The sequence below is a fragment of the Condylura cristata genome, unplaced genomic scaffold (genome assembly GCF_000260355.1).
Source record: "Condylura cristata isolate star-nosed mole 26May11 unplaced genomic scaffold, ConCri1.0 scaffold00012, whole genome shotgun sequence".
In the NCBI taxonomy this organism is placed as follows: Eukaryota; Metazoa; Chordata; class Mammalia; order Eulipotyphla; family Talpidae; genus Condylura; species Condylura cristata.
This window is the reverse complement of record NW_004567113.1, coordinates 51,759,278-51,778,135: the sequence shown is the minus strand read 5'-3', so window position 1 is coordinate 51,778,135 and position 18,858 is coordinate 51,759,278. Positions and strand designations below refer to the sequence as shown.

Here is an 18,858-nt window from a genome sequence, read left to right as displayed (position 1 = left end):
CTGCCACAGATCAGGGAACTCCATTAGACTTAACAGCAAAAAGACAAAAACAAAACAAAAAAAACTTGCAGACCTCTTCTATGGTATAATATCGAGATTTATTTGTTGACGCAGTTAGGGTTAAATTACACAATTAATAATGAGTGTCAAGTTCCCTGGGCCACTCTGGATCTAATGTCAGTGCCTCACCAGTCCCTAAGTTACCTTTGTTGTCTGTATATTATGAAGCTTTCAATTGTTCAATTACATCACCATCTTCTCATTCATGGCCCCCCAGAAAGTCCACACATTATTTTGTGTGAATGGCTCTTCTTTTGGCTGGGATTGTTTTCATAGAAAATACATAATACTAAAATTTGTCTATAAGTAACTAAACTTTTCATTCAAGAACACTTTTTTTTATAGCTCTGAGATTCATTGAATTTCATCTCTATCTCATAACCCAGAGTGCAGCTACTTCACAGGTTATTTAGACATTCTCGTTTGAGGCACACACATGCTTTTCAATAATTTCCAACAAGGTAGATAATGAAAAAGGAAAAATTAGATTTTATTTAACTAGATATCAGCAACCTAAGTGCTGTGACTACCTTATTCTCACCAGGCTGGTGAGAATTCCCACTCTGCTTGTCCTTTGTGTGCCATATTCCTTTTCTGCCATGAAGGTGTTAAGGCAAGATTCTCACAAAGCACAGCCTGCAGAGATTTCAAGCTTCATCTACATGGGATGGTGAATTAAGTGTTTCATTCCAGATATCCAGCCCATGTGGTCACTGCTCTAAGTGAATCAGCCACACTGGATGTTTTCAGAGGGATTGCAGTTTTCTGAAATTTCTCACCCAAAGCCCATGCACTTGGCTAAAGGAAAACAAAACAACACAAACCTGCTTCATACTAAGGAAGTGAGAAAATTTCATTCCTTGATTTTTCAAAAGTGCCAAACTTCAAGAATTCCTAGAAATTATTTCAGTATGATTTATTGGGCCTCCGCAAACACAAACCCACCGGGACATCACAAGTCATTCAATTTTGTGTTTTAATATCAGCACAATTCAACTGGGTTAGAGAAATGTTACCAGAGAAACAGACACATGTGTGTGATTTCACACTTAATAGAAACCAGGACTCAAAACACAGAGACTGAGCCAAGAGAGGAGGACTTCCTCTCTGCAGAGAGTCTGACTTGGGTAAAGTGGGCCTTCCCAGCCCAACACTAGACCAACCATCCCCTTGAAGGCGCGAAGTGGTCACTAAAATAGAAGCTACTAAAACAGGCTTGGAAATGAATTTGGAAGTCACAAGAAGGTTTGCAGAATTAAGATAACAAACTAAGACATTGCACTGAAAGAACTCCATTTCAACTCACCCACTTCTTAGTGATTTCCATGCAATGCAGCCTCAGAATCTTGGCTTCCTGGTCTCTCTGCCGGGTGTCCTTGACCCCCCCCCAAGCACTCCCCACTTTGTAGGCACCCTCAAATCTCAGCTAAGAGCGTGTCTGCTGCCAGAGCACCCCGCCCCCGACACATCCTTGCAGTTTTCCACTCGGACTCTCCTTATTAACATCACTCTCAAGGTAGTTTATAGTGATCTCAGGTGCTACGTGAAAGTTCTGGACTTAGGTACTGGTAGAAACATTTACTCTGTGACCTTGAACTCGTGACTTACGCTCTTTGAATGATGGTCACCCATTCAGCGGGCAGTAACCACATGCTGTGACAGTGGTAATGACCTCCAGCCTCTGGTGCAGGGCCAGCTCTATGGACCTGCACACAGCGCGATCCCTGGCGGTGGACTCGCCCGTTATAGGTCCTCCCCTCGCCCCCCACTCACCCGGCTACAACGTAACTCCGCCTCTTAAGGGCTTTTCCCTCAGGGCCTGCAGTTTCCCAAAGGCAGGGAACGTGTCCCGGTCACTTCGGTGTCACACGCATGCATGATGCAAACTGCTTCAGCGCTGTTCAGCGAGTGGACTTGGCGGTCTGCCGCACAGCCTGCCTGCCTCAGCCGCCCTGCGCGTGGACCCCCAAGTTCACAGCTCAGGGCTGCAGAGCCAAGATCACGCCAAGAGGAAAGGTGCTTGGCTGCATTATGTGCAAGTTTCACAGTGGGATGTTCTATTCAGATGGTTAATGATGATGGAAAGCCAATGATTTATTTTTTTTTTTAAGATTTATTATTTGTGCATACAGAACTGGGGTACAGGCCAGAGGCTCAGGGGCGGCGAGAGGCTTCACCAGAGACAGAGTGGGGAGCAGAACAGGCAGATGGAGGAAGTACACTGCTGAGGGGAGCAGCGGGCGGGTCAGGAGAGGTCTGCCACGCCATGTGGTCACCTCTGGGGCAGGCGGGAATCGAACTCATGCGGAAGCGGCTTTAGCTTCTTAGTGCAGTGCTTTAACCCGCTGCGCCACCAGGGAGGGCCCGCCAATGATTTATTTTTAAAGATTTATTTATTTATGCATACAGAAGTGGGGTACAGGCCAGAGGTGCAGGGCAGTGAGAGGCTTTACCAGAGGCGGAGTGGGGAGCAGAACAGGCAGATGGATGAAGTTCACTGCTGAGGACAGCAGCATGGAGACAGGAGAGGTCTGCAGAGCCCTGTGGGTCACCTCCAGGGTGCGGGGGATCAAACTCGCCCAGAAGTCGCTGTGGCTGGCTTGCTGTGCTGCCTCCTAACCCGCTAAGCCACCAGCAAGGGCCAGGAGGCTAAAGATTTTGAAAGCCTCATTAGGGATTACATTTTGAGTTTTGCAAGTTAAAAAATAAAGAAGTCCCGGCCCTCCCTGGTGGCGCAGCGGGTTAAAGCACTGCACTGAGAAGCTAAAGCCACTTCCACACGAGTTCGATCCCCGCCTGCCCGGGAGGAGACCACATGGCGCGGCAGACCTCTCCTGACCCGCCCGCTGCTCCCCTCAGCAGTGTACTTCGTTGATCTGCCTGTTCTGCTCCCCACTCTGTCTCTGGTGAAGTCTCTCACTGCCCCTGAGTCTCTGGCCTGTACCCCAGTTCTGTATGTACAAATAAATAAATCTTTAAAAAAAAAAATAAAGAAGTCCCACCTGAGCCTACTTGGCTTGAAGTTTTTTTCCTCCTTGTGTCTGTCTGCCTAATCCATAAATATACATTTCATAAACAAAAGCACCCCTGAAAGAACAGGAGCAGAGGGAGTGGGGGGGGGGAGGGAAAGAGGAATTCGGGGAGCGGGGAGCGGGAGGGGAGGAGGGCAAGCCCTCTGCATCAGAGCAGCATCCCAGGCCCCTCACAGGGAAGTGAAATGCCAGGAAAGGAGAAGCTGTTTTGCTTCCACAGGGCCGTGCTGGGACCCTTAGATTGTGCCTACAAGAAAAGGAACAAAGATTCTCACGGTGAATGAATTGCCGCAGAGGCTCCCTGGCGGTGGGACTGAAACACAGCCACACCCACCCAAGTGACAAGGCCGGTGGGAGCCAGGGTTGGAAGCTGCTGCTCTGCTCACAGCTTTTCTGAGCAACAACGGGAGGAATGAGGCGGAGACAGCAGCTCTGGCTGTGGCATGCGCTTGCATGGGCTGCCTTGCCTGAGCTCTGCTATCAGGGGACTGAGGACTGGCCACCTGTGCTCCTGGCTCAACACACGGCGCGCACGGCCTCCCGTCCCCCTCCGAGGAGCCTGCCCGGGGCGTCCCCATCACCTTCAGGGTCTCTGGGGCTCTCACCCGGACTCTCTTACTGGGTGCTGATGCTGGAGACATCTGGACCACAGGAATTCGGGCCAGGCTACTGTATCCTGTTGGGCTCGGCTCACCCCTCGGCTTCCTCTCTCCTGTCTGCTGACAACTGCTTACAAGGCCCTGGGAGCTCCTGGCCCTGCCCCTCCCAGCCCGACCTCCTGCCAGGAGGGGGCGCTGCGCTGGGCTCTCAGTTCTGCACAGCCTCCGGCTGGTGACTGGACCTCTGCTCTCCCCAAGCTCAGAGAGAGGGCAGCACACAGGACAGCAACCAGGACAAAACGTTCTCCCCTAGAGCAGACCTCTACTGCCAGCCTGGTTAGGGTGCTTCATGACATTCCTCACTGCTCATGTTTGTATGTTACCTGCTTCTCCAGCCCCCCTCAAGAATGCAGACTCCCAGAGGGAGGAGCTGTGGCTGCTCTGAGCTACATAAAGAACCCTCTTATCTCGGAGACACGGCCCAAGACCCCAGTGATGCCTGAAATAGCCAGACCTGCGAGCCGTATAGACACTGTTTTCCCCTATACATCAGCAGCTATCAACATGACGCAGCTCTAAGTCAGGCACAGAAAGAGACGATCAACGATTTCTAATAAAATAGAGCAGTTGTGCAATATACTGCAATAATAGTTTTGTGAATGTGGCTTCTCTCTCTTTCTCCCGCCTATATTATATATATTTTCAGGCCCCGGTTGACCATAGATCACTAATCTTGAAGAAAGAAAAACAGGAGCTAAGGTGGTGGGGAGGGCACACCTGCAGTCCTGTGACCCAGAGCAACAAGGTGCACGTAGTAGGCAGGCAGTAGATATTTGCCGAATGGCTGAACTTCACACGGATGCATATGACATCATGATGACAGTTAATTTATGATAATGACTACTAGCTTGCCGTAAGGATTAAATGACATGGAATATGCAGTCAGTAGGTAGAAAGAGAGGCAGGAAGGAAGGGAGGTGGGAGACAAATGACAGGATGGGTGGCCAAGCTGTGGAGCAGAGGTGCTGGGGGAGTGTATGGGGGCAGGGGTGGGTGGTCTGCAGTGGGGGGGAGGGGAGAGATGGGCCCCAGCCTGCAGGCACGCGCAGGCCAGGAGCCAGGAGAAACCTTGCTTGGGGAGTACTTGGGCTGCTCTGGTCCCAAACACCCATTGTGCCAGGGATGGCGCCTTCGGTGATGTCCCACAGGAGATCCGGAGCCTCACACATGACAGTCCCCAGACAGCTGGAAAGTGAGTGGGCATCGTCTTATTGTTTTTGTCACTCTGAGCAAGAGAAAGTCAGCAGAGAGGAGGAAAGGAAATGCTGTGGAATCAGACGACGGGACAGGTGCCGCGGGGGCCATGATGGGAGTCAAGTTTAGAACTATTACCAGGAGCGATACCTAATTCGTAAGAGTCCTCACTGCTCCTGTTATGTTTGTATATTAACTGCTCCCCCCACCCCCGCCTCCAAGAACGCAAACTCTAAGAAGGGAATTATCTGCACCTTCCCTGCCCCCATGCTGGTAGACTGGTCACCTCATGCCACTATACTAGGTACATCAGGATAATATGACTGTTTTTCTAGAACACTGAGGATGAATTGAAAAAGTACCACGAGTGTCTTGTCAAGTTCACACGGGGCTCACTGGTCTGCCCTCTAGGGATACACAGGCAGGGCCTGGCTCTCTCTCCATAAGTCTTCCCAAGAGCAAGAACAAGGTGGAAGAGATGCCCAGCAAGGGTCACAAAAGTCTTGTCTGCATTCAACCAGCTACACAGAAAAACAAGTTAATTAAAAGTATTTGCATTAATGAACTTGCAAGAGAGTTGTTGCATTGGAGTTTCCAGAGTAGTGCACATCCCACCTTCCTCCCTTTCTAGGACCAATTTTATGCATTGACTTCTAGTTCCCGATTTATCCAAGAGAGATTACAAAAAGCATGGTAGGGTATTCCAGGTACATCGTCTTAACCGTTTTTATTTCCCTAAATCTTTGGAAGCCACACATTCTCTTTGTAGTCTGCATTTGTGGTGGCGTGCTGCTAGTCTGTATCTTGCTAGTACATCTCTTCAAAATTCTCTCTCCCTCTCCCACTTGCCCCTGTCTCCCCCAAGGCTATTGTTATCAGAATTTCACCCCCTCCTCAGAGGGAACATTTTAGCAGCCTGGGTTTATGGCTACCGTAAAGAAGAAAGTTTGAAAGGCAAAGCCAGAGACGTGATTCCCAGTTTTATAACAAACTCCTGTCAAAACATAACAAACCACAGCCAGACATGAGCGGCAGTGACAGCATGCAAGACCATAAAGATGATGGAGATCAGACAGGACAGGCACTTTATAGAAACAAACACCTTCCTTGCAAACAGATAGAGCAAGCAGAACACTGAAAAACCCTTCCTGGGGAACAAAAAATGGTCGGAAGAAATAAGGACAAAAACATAAAATTCAAATGACAAGCCAGCCCAAGGAGATAAACCCAAGGCAGACAAAGAATCCAATTTTACTAAATCAAGCCGACATCTCTTCCTGACTTTAATTGACCTCAGTAAGCTGGATCCTGAACAAACATAAAATTAAGAAACGGGTTGCGCTGGGCAGAGAAACGGACCATCGGTAGGTAGGTGTTTGAGTTTCGCTCTCAGGATGTTTCATGTTCTCTGGAGGAAACCTGGAATCACCCCTGTACCATGGGCGCCTGGTATTAGGGTCCAGTGTCCTTAAGAGTACCACCCGGAAGGTTCTAGATCTCAGGTGTGAGGTTTTAGTATTGCCAAGAAGTTAACGTCGGAAGCGGGGGTGGGGTAAAAGTAACAGCTTATCTGGATGCGAGGAAAACCTTTTCTTGTACTCAACTGGAGACTTTGCAGATGGTTTTCCACTGCTGGGCGTTCTTTCTGACCTTCCTTCCTCCCTTCATTTTTCGGGGTAACGCCTGCCCCTCCCTAGATGCCTCCTCGGGCGCACCTCCTTCTAGGGAGGGCATCCTTTTCTGACCCCACAGTCCAACCTGGTCCGTCATCTTCCGCAAGCCCAAGGGCAACGTCGCTTCTGGTTACAATACTGAAACGCGACAGTGGTTCTCAAACAAAATATACCTGGGAAGCATGGTGAAAGAGGGTTCCAAGCCCTGTCCCCCAAAACACCTATTTTAGCAGGAGTGGAAGAGGCCAGAGCCTGGCATGTCTAACAACCCCAGCTGCCTTGGGCGCGGGTGATGCCCAGACCCTATCGAGCCACTCTGCTCTTACTTGAGTCGTGCGATGACCTCCCTGCACCTGGGCTCCGAGGATGCCAGCTGTAGCCGCTCCATTGGACTCAATGGAGTCCAAGACGCTTCCCGCGCTCGCAGACAGAGCCAGCGGTCTGAGAACACGAGCAAGCTGGGAACACGCGCATGTTGTGTGCAGACCTACGCCTGTATGCGGGTGCATGTCATGTGTCCAGCTGCCTTTGCTGCATTGTGGTGGCAGGGAGTTGTGCTCTGGTTTCTAGTTTGTCCAACTGGGCAGAGATGAGCTGCATAGGGTGCTGGGGTGCAGGACCTCACAGCCTGCAGCAGCCACAGCAGAGTTGCTCTGTGATAGGGGTCAAGAGGACTTCACAGCAAACCAAACCAAAACAAAACGTGCTCTTACGGCGACCGGCAGCTAACACCGAGCTGATGGCCTCTCCCTGCCAGGCCCAGCCTGCTGATCGGCCAGCAGCCAGGCCCTGAGGTAGAGACGCCACCACTGTGTGAGGACCATCCTCATGGTAACTGAGCTGGGAAGACTAGACTCCTCCGGTCTCACAGCCCACACGCAGGGGAGATAACAGACTCTATGGGTGAGATCTCTTGTCTAACATTACCTAACTGCTCTATTTCCGAGAGGACCCACACTCTACTTAACGTGTTAAAATACAATTGAGCACTGAGCTTTACCCAAGGTTCGTTATAGGGGGGACTTTGCATGATGAATTTGTTGGAGATGAGGAATTTGCTGCAATCCAAGGAGGTAATTCCCTGAGGCACCAGGCCATTGTGAGCTTGTATGAATTGATAACCAGGGTGATCATTCGTGCAATTTCAGGCTGTGGAGATATGAACAATATCTCGCCAGTGGATAATATCAGTTGTCAAGCATATGTTTTATAAGCCCCAGAACTCCCTCTTGTTTTTGCAAGCTGCTGGTGAATATCTTTGATTTTTTTCCGGTCGCTGCATAGAACTTCAGAGAGGTTTTACTCCCCCTCCCCACCCCCTTCTTTAGCCAGAGAAGTTAATGGTAGAGAAAATTTAAAAAGAAAAGAAAAATGAAGATAGCAGATGAAAACATTATGAAGAGCCTTTTCTTCAGCCCCTCAAAAAAATATAGAAAGAATGCTAAATGCTTACTTTCACATTTGTGGCTAATGTGGGCAGGGTCTGGCGTATGTCAGATATCCTGCTTTCCCTATCTGAAGAATCATCTGAGTGGAGACCTCCCTGTAGTCCCTAGTTGTTCAGGAGTTCTGGCGGGGAAGGGGGACCAGGTCCATCTCGGTCACCTCTCTATCTTGAATGTCCAAACACAGCACCTGGCACAGTTGCCAAATAATTAAAATGCTCGTGCATCACACTGAGTCTTTACCAACTGGCAGACAGCACTAACCAGGTACATAGGGCTAGGTAGGCAGCTATGGGGCAGAGCCAGGGATGCGCCTATGTGGAGGTGCAGAAATCAGGCAACAAGAATTGAGTTCTATGTGACTACAGTGAAAAGATTCAGGTGCAATGGAGACTAAACCAGCAGAAAGTCACCCGATAGGAAGAACGCTGATTGGGACTAGGAAAGGCCATGTTCCAAATCAAGAGAGAAATTGGTGCTGTCAAGGAAAGTTGCCCTGGGCTTTCGAGGGCTCTTCCTCATGGTGGCATCCTATTCAGATGGGCGTCCTCACCTCGCTCTGCCTCTTTGTGGACTCCCCAGGGGAGTGGGGAAGTGAGAAGAGATGAAATCTATCAGAGAGCTGACTGCTGAGTGGGAGGAACTGGGCATGTGTAGCCTGCCCCTTTCTCTTCCTTTTCTGGAGCCAAGCTGTAGGGAACGTGTTCACTCAGGCCCTCCTTTGGCAGCTCGGTCCTAGAGGAGCCACCCGCTGGAGGCAGAGTGGTAAGTCTGTCTGTCTTGGGTTTGGCATCAGCAAAGTCATGTGCCTGTGGATAGAAGTCATCTTCTCAAAGACTATTTGCATCGAAATTATAGATGGTGTCTTTGACACCTGCCATCTCCTTAGCTTCTCCCTTGGTTCAGAACTTAAGGCTTAAAAGATGTCATTTACTGCAATCTCAGAATAAATGGCAAATTGTTGGCAGGCAGCCAACATTCCAATTCGATTTCACAATGCTTCTCACACCCCTACTATGTGCGCATCATCATGTTGCATTTCAGAATGGTGACAGCAAATTACAAGACAAGATTTCAGAACAGAAGATCTATACAATTTTCTAGACTCAAGACAGTCATTGATGTCATGACAACTGACTCAATGGCGAAAGCCAACTTCCCAGTGGAGGTGTAGATTTTCAAACTCTTTAGTCCGCTTAGGACTTCGGCAGTCCCAAATGTATCTTGCGGTATGAACAGCTCAAGGATCAGAACTTTTAATCTCAATGTGTAGGAAAAGGTAAAATAAAGCTTCACAATGCGATGATTGACTAGATGGATGGATGGGTGAGTCCTATTGGATACTGGAAGATCCTTGTTGACAGGAAGACAAAGATCACCTATGTTTCAAGTGATCCTAGGGTCAAGTTAGAGAGGCTTTCAGCTCTCCTAATGGAGATACTCTGAGCAAATATGGAAATTTATAGATGTTTTCAAAAACACTATGGTGGGAATTTTTCCTGGATTAAAAACCATATTCCAACAGTACAAGCACTGTGAAATAAAAGACAGGTGACAGCTGCTAGGTAAGTGGATAAAAAAATATCTGTACAATGAGACTCCTGCTTCTTCTTTCAATGACTCTTTTCTTTTGCTCATACAGCCAAGAAATAATCAGTGGAACAGTGAAACTTGCTTTTTGATAGGGAAGGCTACTTTGATTTTCTAGATGAGTGGGCCAGATACCCACTGAAGAACCAACAGTGAAGGCTTATTTAGACTCAGAGAAACCACAGAATGGATTATGCATTTCAAGGGGAACAAATAAAGAGAAAAGCAAAGGCTGTGAGTGTCTGACACATAGCAGTCATTCAGTAAGTATTGGTTGAATGACATCAATGAATCAGACAGATGCTTAAAGAAAGTAAGTCAGGGTGGGTATGATTCACAACTCACTGCGATATGGCAGTGGGTCAAGCCATGGGCAGTGGCTGCACCGACTTTCCACTCTATGCCCACGGCTCCTCAAGTCTTTACGATGCCTTAAGGACTAAACACAAGATATCAAGAAGAGTAACAGGCATTGACTAATTTCATTTGGCAATTTTGAATGAAAAGCTTGAGAATCCAGTTTGTGTTCTGTCTGTAGATGGATGTTATTAAAGGACTTGAGCGGGGCAGGAGCAGATCTGGATTTAAATATTTCCCAACTATAAATGTCTATGACCTTTTGCTTGTTAACATTCTGGTAGTGCTCTGTTTTCTATGTTAAATATGACTATCAAATCACTGAGGAACTAAGCAGGAATTTTATGGAGCTGGTGTGGGGGTGAAATGATTTTAATAGGGAAAACATTCAATTTTGGTTCAAAAAGAGTCATTCATATATTTTCAGGGACTCAATCCAAACAACCACAAAAACAATGGTATAAAAAAAGTTATTGTCCTAAATTCTGTGATAAACTTATCATTTTATTAATCTCCACTTTACTCTTTGCTCCTATATCTACTCAACACTCTTTAAATCAACTCCCAAAGGTTGTCACTATTCCATTCCAAAGCCAAACCTATGACTCACTTGGAATTTCTTTTTTTCCTTTTTTAAAGATTTATTTTATTTATGCACACAGAACTGGGGTACAGGCCAGAGGGGCAGGGGCGGTGAGAGGATTCACCAGAGACAGAGTGGGGAACAGAACAGGCCGATAGATGAAGTACACTGCTGAGGGAGCAGCAGGCGGTCAGGAGAGGTCTGCCACGCCGTGTGGGTCACCTCCAGGGTTGGGGATCGAACTCGCACTGAAGCAGCTGTGGCCATCTTGCAGTGCTGCATCCTAACCCTTGGCGCCACCAAGGGGGGCCTAGCTTGGAATCTCTGAAGACCTTATCTGTGTTCATTCCCGAATCTCCAGTACTCTACTTATTTCTTGGCACAGAACAGATGCACAATAAATATTTGTTGACTAAATAAATAAATGGCAACTACTCTGAATTTAGCAAAGTAACATTCATTGAGAGTAACTGGAGAACAGCCTGGGGAGAAGTACAAACAAAATAAATAAAAAGAACAAAATGTCCTGCAAAAGAAAAGTCGTTTTATTACCTCTCGACAAGCTCTTTAAATTCAATGACTATCAAGTGCTACCAATTTAATGGATACTTCGAGATACTTACATAAATCACCGTGACCACATTCATAATGATCAGATGGCACACATGCTAGAGGGTGGCTTAACGGATCTGAAATACAGGTGTGTGTTCATATATTCATAAAGTGCTTCAAAATAGAAATACTATGAAGATATAGCACACCCCTCATTCCCTTCTGCCTGTATCCAAGGCACAGGATTGACCCAACAAAAAAGGTCTGCCGAGCCTGCCTTACACCACCTCTCCTGATGCGGATGATCAGGGACAAGGAACTGAAAGCCTGAGAGCTGACCAGTGGACTACACACTGTGTATTTGACCCAAATTTTGTGAATTCCCATAAGCACACCCTTATAAAGTAGGAAGGGTTATCAACCCATCTTGCAGATAAGGGGGAGGAGGACTCAAGATGACAAGTACTTTGGGCCCTCCTTGGTGGTGGAATGGGTTAGAACGCAGCACTGCAAGCTGGCCACAGCCTCAGCAGTGCGAGTTCGATCCCCTCCCAGGAGGTGACCCACAGGGCGCGGCACACCTCTCCTGACCCCCCGCAGCTCCCCTCAGCATTGTGCTTGTCTATCTGCCTGCTCTGCTCTCCACTCTGTCTCTGGTGAAGCCTCTCACTGCCCCTGCACCTCTGGCCTGTACCCCAGTTCTGTATGTCTAAATAAATAAATCTTAAAAAAAAAATAAGATGACAAGTGCTTTGTCTAAAGTTGCACACTGGCTTGAATATCTCCTGCCCTCTTCCCATCCACTGCTCGCAATGGTGGTGTTCTAATCAGTCACACACCGTGACTGGACAACCTTGAGAATGTGAGATTCAGCCTTTATCATTTCTCTAAGCTCCTGGGTTTTTATCTGCCTGAATCTCACCCTTAACTGACTATTTTGCAGCTGTGTGTTGTCAGGCTTCCCTGTTCTGGTCTGTGTTGCCCTGGCCTGGAGCTTGTATTGTGGTAAGGCCTGAAGATTGGCTGTGAGTGACCAGCATTTGTTAACAACTCCGACAAGACTTCACTCCTAAATCCTACTAGCTCTACTCTCCAATGCCACACACTTGAAACCTGGCAAAGTTCTCAGGGAAAAAAATCAGGCAAATACAACTTGTACTCTTACTCCAGGGATCAACTTTCAGGTCAAAGCTTTATTTTACTGCAAATTATCATTGTTTTTTTTTTTTTTTTTTTTTTTGACGAGCTGTGTGACTTTAGATAAGTTGCTTAGCCTTGCTGTGCCTCTCTTACCTCGTCTATAAAATAATAGTCCCTCCTTAAGTGGCCATTGTGAGTTTTAGATGAGGTAGCTTTTGTGAGGGACTCTGTGAAGCTCAGTTAACCTTGAACTTACACCTCAAAAAACCTAGAGGGCAACCTCTCCTGCTCTCTACCCTGAGGTCGCCAACAGCTGGACAAAAGTGTTGCTGAAAACAGGTATGCCTGAAGGAAACCTGGACAATAGACAGGATTCTCCAAGAACAGCACCAGAATTGCACTTAGCTACTTTAAAAGCTGCTGCTGTTTCTATTTAAAGACTCCCAGGGAGTCTGTATGGAGACATACGACTCTTCCCAACATTTCCTACCCCAGTGCCTGCATATTCATAGGGCTTCTTGGCAACAAGACACACTCCATGAGTCACACTGGGAGACCAGTGACGGAGAGATTATTCCATTCAGTGCCATGCCCGCCCCACGGTAATTCCATTTTCCATTTGCTACGTTGTGCGCTTAAAGCTTCTGGAAGGTAAATAACTAGGGAGGGTCCTAGGAACACGTGGCAGCTACCGCCGGGGTCCATATAGCGAGGGGTGCGCCTCTGTTCTCCATCTTTACAACAGAGGAAGTGAATGTTACACCCCCTTTCGTATAAATGATGTATTGGGTGTTCAGAGGGGCCTTGCTTTACACTTCTGGGAAGAAGCAAAGAAAAACTAATATTCATCATCCTTGTCGTCATCATCACCATCATTGACATAGAATCATGAGTTTTGGGGGGCTGCTCTTTCTAATGTCTCATATCCGTTCCATTGACCAACTCCATTTCATGGGTGGAGAAATCAAGGTTTTGGAAGATCAGACTATTGCCCTAAGTTGACACAGATACTGAGCGACATCAATTTGGGTTTCTAGTATGGTGGACAGTCCCCTGGAGGACCCAAATGTCCTTCTTCCTGAGGTCTATGCCCTTGTGCAATCCCCTCCTGGCATGGGCTCCATTTAGTGACTTGCATAGCAGATGAGTTATCACTTCCAACACTGGCACAAAAGGGCCATGACTTCCTTCATGGTTGTCTGGACTCACTTGCTCACCTGAGGGAAGCCAGTTGTCAGGTTTGGAGTTCCACTATGGAGGGATAAGAGACGCTGGGTGACTGGACTTAGGGGCTGTTAGCAGCACTACTGAGCAGTCCACACCTCCATAGGCCTCAGTATTTCACCTGTGCTGCATCTTCCACCAGGTCTGCCCTGACTTCCCCTCTCCCTCTGTCCCTCCCACAAGGACTACCTCTCTGGTGAACTCCTACACATACTTCAAAACCCAGTTCCCAGACTGTTTCTTTCAGGAATTCTGTACTGACATCTGGTAACCTCCCTCCTGGTAGAATCCCAGGAGGGACCAGAGCAGCCACCTGTGTTCTCCTGTATCACCACGTATTTCCTTTCAAACCATCTATATCACACTGTAGAATGGGTGTTTATACTGTGCCTTTATTCCCCATGAGCAGAAAATGTGGAAGGGCCTGCAGCATCCACTTTTTTTTTTTTAAATCTCAAGCGCACATTACATAAGTGCAAAGGGCAAAACTATTTTTGAAATGAATAAATAAATATGGGGGGCGCAGTGGGAGGCAAAGCAATCCCTGGATAGGAAGGTTGAATGCTTAGCCCCTAAGAAATGGCGACCCAGGGAAGCATATTGCTTGCACTGAGGGGGGAAGTTCACCTCTGCAGCTCAACAGTTAGCCACTTGAGACGGGACATGCACCAGCAACTCAGGAGCAGGATTCTCTGTAAGCCCCAGGAGAGGAACAAGCCTCACCCCCGTGTGAAGAGTAAAAACTCAGAGTAGGTTGCAAATGTTGATGAGTGGTTCAGAAAGTCCTGGCGCTAATGGCTGGCTACGAGAAAGGAAAAAGTCGGTTCTGCTTCCAATATTTTAGGGTTAGTGAAATTGGACGGAGCCACTTGCCTGGCACGCCCCTCCAACTCTCCTACGGGCTCTGTGAATGAGAAACATACGTGCTGCATTCCTCAGACTCCATACATCAAAAAGTGCTTGTGAAAGTACTGTGTGGATTCCATGAAATAGGACATTCCTGTCTCTCATGCCCCAAAATGCTAAATAAGATCCTGGCAACAGGCTCGTGGCAGAAAGGTCCCAGGACAAGGGCAGGGTGGGACTCAGGCCAGGTTTGCGGTTCCCACAAGCTGATAAACAAGAGGTTGATGCCTCGAGGCCTGGACACCTGCTCTTATTAATGCCCCTGGCTTAGTGTTTTCTTGACTGGTGTCACCACTTCGGAGCCCCGTTTCTGCAGCTTATCAAGAAGGCTGCTACGGGAAGAAAGCATTGTGGCAGCGCCCGAGAACAGAGCTTGGAGACCAGACAGGTCACCTGGCGCTGTGGGCTCGGCCTCCCGGACACTCACCTGGGGATGGTCACGAGCTGCCTGACCCCAGAGCCACAGCCGATCACCCCCAGCAACAACTGGACTTAAGCCCTGTCCTCTCTCCTTGTGTTCTCAGCCGATAACCTTTAACCTCTATTCTCAAACCCGACCAATCCCCCCGCGTGGGCCTTCTGCCAGTCTCCTGCAAGCCCCAGTATCTCCCTGGGGCTCCCGGGGAGGCCTGGCCTTCCCACGCTCTCTGTGGAGTCTACTTTCACTCATGGCTGGGGAGTCTCAAGTGCCCACTTACTGGGAGCGGGCCCCCTGGCTGCTGAGCAGAGGAAAGCAGCTGGTGTGGCATTTAGCCTGTCTTGCAGGCAGGTAGTAAATAGCTTGCAGCTCCTCGTCCTGTGCTGTGGGAGGGTTGGGGCCAGCCGGAGGCGTCTGGGCTGCTCTTGTCTGATTGTCTGCTCACAGGTTTTGAGTCTCTCCCGGGCCGCTTTCTATTCCTTTGACTTCTGTGGAAGTCGTGGCTCAAAGGAACTGATTCTCCACTGAGTGGGGAGTCAGCCCCAGGCCACGCTCACCCGAAACAGAGAGAAATCCTCCCTTAAATGGGGTGACCCTGAGCCCTGATCTTTTTGAAAGAGCCTCTCTTGAAGGCAGATAGTAAATAGATTTCAACTTGTGCCTTCAGTTCAAGGGTGGGAGTTAGAGCCTCAGTAACCTGTTGAGAAAGATTCTGGATCTGGTATAAGGTGTCTGGTGGGGGCCCTCCCTGGGAGTGCAGCACTGCAAAGCTGGCTGCAGCCACTTCCGTGTGAGTTCACTCCCCGGCCTGGGAGCTGACCCATGTGGCGCAGCAGACCTCTCCTGACCCGCCCGCTGCTCCCCTCAGCAGTGTACTCATCAATCTTCCTGTTCTGCTCCCCACTGTCTCTGGTGAATCCTCTTATCCATTACAACTCTGGCCTGTACCCCAGTTCTGCATGCATAAATAACAGTGGCGAGGGGGTGAGGGGGGCACAGACCTGCAGGTGCTCATGACAGACTCTGGTCATGTAGGAGATCAGCAGCGCCGTCGACAATAAGATTCTGTCACTGAACTGAAGATCTTTCCAGCTGTTGGACAACTTTCACATGTGTATTTCGTTTTCAACTTTGCATCTTTTTTCTTTGAGGTTAGTAACGGGAAATTGTTATTGCAGTACATCCTCTTACATTTGAGCAAGGCAAAGGCAGGAGCTGGGGACCAGAAGCACACCCCCACCTGGTGAGAAACCCAAACTATATAGTGACTAGAGAGAAATGCCACATTTTCTAATTTTATTATTTATCTACCTAAATGAAAGGAAAATAACACAAAGCTCCAAAGCAGCTTAGATCATTAAAGCTCATGTCTGTCAAAGCCACTCCAACAGGATTTGCAGAAAGGGGAACCAAGAACGTGTTTAGCAAGTCCAGTGACATAATTGCCCAAAGATTCCAGGGAGCACTATCTATTCATTTACGTTTCCTCTACAATTTGTTCTCCCTGATAACAATAAATTTCCATATTGGCGTCAAGCTGGCTCTCCTTTGGTTGAAATCCGAAGCAATAGGCAACTTTTTGCTGAGATTTCTCAAAACTGTTTTGTTCCAAGTAAAACAAAAACTCCTACCCTCTTGTTGAAAACCATTAACTTCGGCAAACTTTTTTCTATGCAGCCTGGCCCTGCTGAGATATCCAAAGTCTACACGTACAAAGTCTTAATGAAGGGATTTTTAGTCACAGCAGCTCGTGGTTTTTCCTAGTCTCCTCTAAAGAATCCTAATTCTCCGTGAGAAAGGCTGAAATGCGTGATGGAAGTCCTCTCCCGGGCTGATGTTTCCTCAACATCCCCCTGCCTTAGAGAGAGGGTTGCTTGATTGCAAGTTGCTTGATTGAGCTGCCGCTAGAGTGAGCGACTACGTGGGAACTTAAATAACATTACAAGATTGCGCTACACCGTGGACAGCGTTTAGTTCATTATTTCCAAATATTTACAGCATGCCCACCTGTGCCAGCTGCAGATGGCCAGGAACGGCCCCATCTGTCTTCGTGGGGTTGGAATCTACTAAAAGATGAGGAGATGGCTACATAAATGAATGTGCAATAATCAGTGGTGATGAAAGTTACAAGCCCGGAAAGCTCACTGGCAATATATGGGGACAGGTAGTTATATGGGGACAGGGAGTTAAGATGAAGAGTTGGTCGGGACGGCCTGGGGATGATGGGGTGGGGACAACAGCGCTCGAGTGAAGTTCCACAAACATCTTCATTGTGGAGCTTTCTTATTTCATTCTTCTATTGGGAGCCAGCAAAGGAGAGGTGGGGCTCACCCTGGCAGGTGCTTGAGGTGACAGTGGAGTGAGCCCCGCCCTCTGCCACAGGACAGGGAGCCCAGCACAGCTGACTCTGGTTGCCCAGCGCCAGGGTCCGAATTCCAGCATGGCCACATCGTGCTGGTCAACCTGGGCAAATCACACCCTTTCTCTCTACTCCCAGCCCTCTTTTAAAAACAGAATGATAACAGCACCCACCTCAGAGGAGTACAGTCAGTTTCTGGCACATGAAAAGGGTTTTCTGTTCGCAAACTTTGGAGTTTGCAATCTGGGGGGAGGGATAGTTGCATAACAATGACAAATTAGGAGAAAACATCACTGAAGCAGTGAGGCACTATAGAGCCTGCTAGAAAATGTACATAAAAAGGCTCAGCTCGTAGGAAAATCACATTGTTCAAGCGAGAGCTCTCACTCCGATTTAACGCCTCCTGCTCCGTCTCCCTCATCTGTGTGATGGGAGAACAGTCTCTTCAGTTTCCAAAGAGGAAGCCCCCAACAGGTGCGAGTTCTCCCAACAGGTGTGAGTTCTCTGCTGCCGCACATGTGACTTGTAGAGAACACCCCAGAAATAGCTGGGGAACGCCCAGGCGTGCTCTGAGATCATTGCTAGTGTTGTACCCATGCCTTCATCTCCTACACTGCCTTCATCTTCTTTCACTCACTCACTTGGCAAACTCGTACCTGGAGAATTACCTCCACCTGCCAAGCACTGTGCTGCACCTAAGGGCTGATCCAGGCCTGGACACAAGCAAGAGGAGGTTGTTTCAGTATAACAGGAGTGTGTGCTAGCAGATGGGAGTCAGCCCAGAAATTTGTGGGGGCTCAGGAGACAATGTCCAGCTTGGAATTCTAAGCTGTATTTAAATGTCTTAATTCTCTTGGGGTGGGGGAGAAGCACACCTGCAAACGCAGGCTTGGATTCTTTAACCTCAGGATAAAGCTTCAGAAAAGAGAGAATTTGAGATCTTGGAGAAAAATTGATAAAGGTTGTAGAAGGGGAAAAATTAAATAAGAATTGTAATCCTTGCATGGTTTCACGTTTCTCAGTGAGAATAATTCCATGTAGAGTTAATTCTAGCAATGTGCTTTTAACATTGATTGGTTAAAAAAAAAAAAAGCTAAGCCCCAAATAACCAACAAGAAAAGCTCCCTAATTTCTATATTGTTTTTGTGCAATAATTTAAAGGCTCAAAGCTTAATTGTGGTACATTGGGTCTATAGAAATTTGGGATGGGCACCACTTAGCTTGAGAGGAAGAGATGAAACTCAACCCAAAGATAGGCATGACTTTCTAAATACCTAGCAAAATCATATCTTTTAGCGAGAACAGCATAACAATTATGACAGAAAAAATATAGGTGAAACTGTAACTAAAGAAATTACTTTTTTTCAAGTATTGAATGTAGTTCCCATTTCACTTTAAATCCATGATTGCAAAAATATGTAACCAGAAACCCACTTGGGCTAGGAGCAGGAGATGCACTGGGGGGAACAGATGGAGCTCTGCCTTCACAGACTTGCAATCGTGCAAACAACGCAATGGAGACCAAGTGACAAATAGCATTCATTACCCATTCATTTCCAAATGACTCCAAAACTCTCACTGAGGTGGAGTTGGTTCATTTCTAAATTTCTGTCTATCCATAGATTCATGGATCCATCAATCTACTGTCTATCCATCGATTCATGGA

The 18,858-nt window shown here is 47.7% G+C and overlaps 1 protein-coding gene across 8 annotated transcripts in view; it reads right to left on the bottom strand.

Annotated features, from left to right (window-relative positions):
• LDB2 (LIM domain binding 2) overlaps positions 1-18,858 on the bottom strand; it is a 311,143-nt gene that overhangs the window by 71,362 nt on the left and 220,923 nt on the right. Inside the window, exon 1 of one of the 8 annotated variants that reach the window (XM_012724133.1) lies at positions 3,712-3,778. The exons of the other annotated variants lie outside the window; for them this stretch is intronic. Within the exon in view, the coding sequence (XP_012579587.1) occupies positions 3,712-3,733 (22 nt within the window). The 5' untranslated portion in view covers positions 3,734-3,778. Of the gene's footprint in view, positions 1-3,711; positions 3,779-18,858 lie in introns of those variants that run through there. 8 annotated transcript variants of the gene reach the window in all.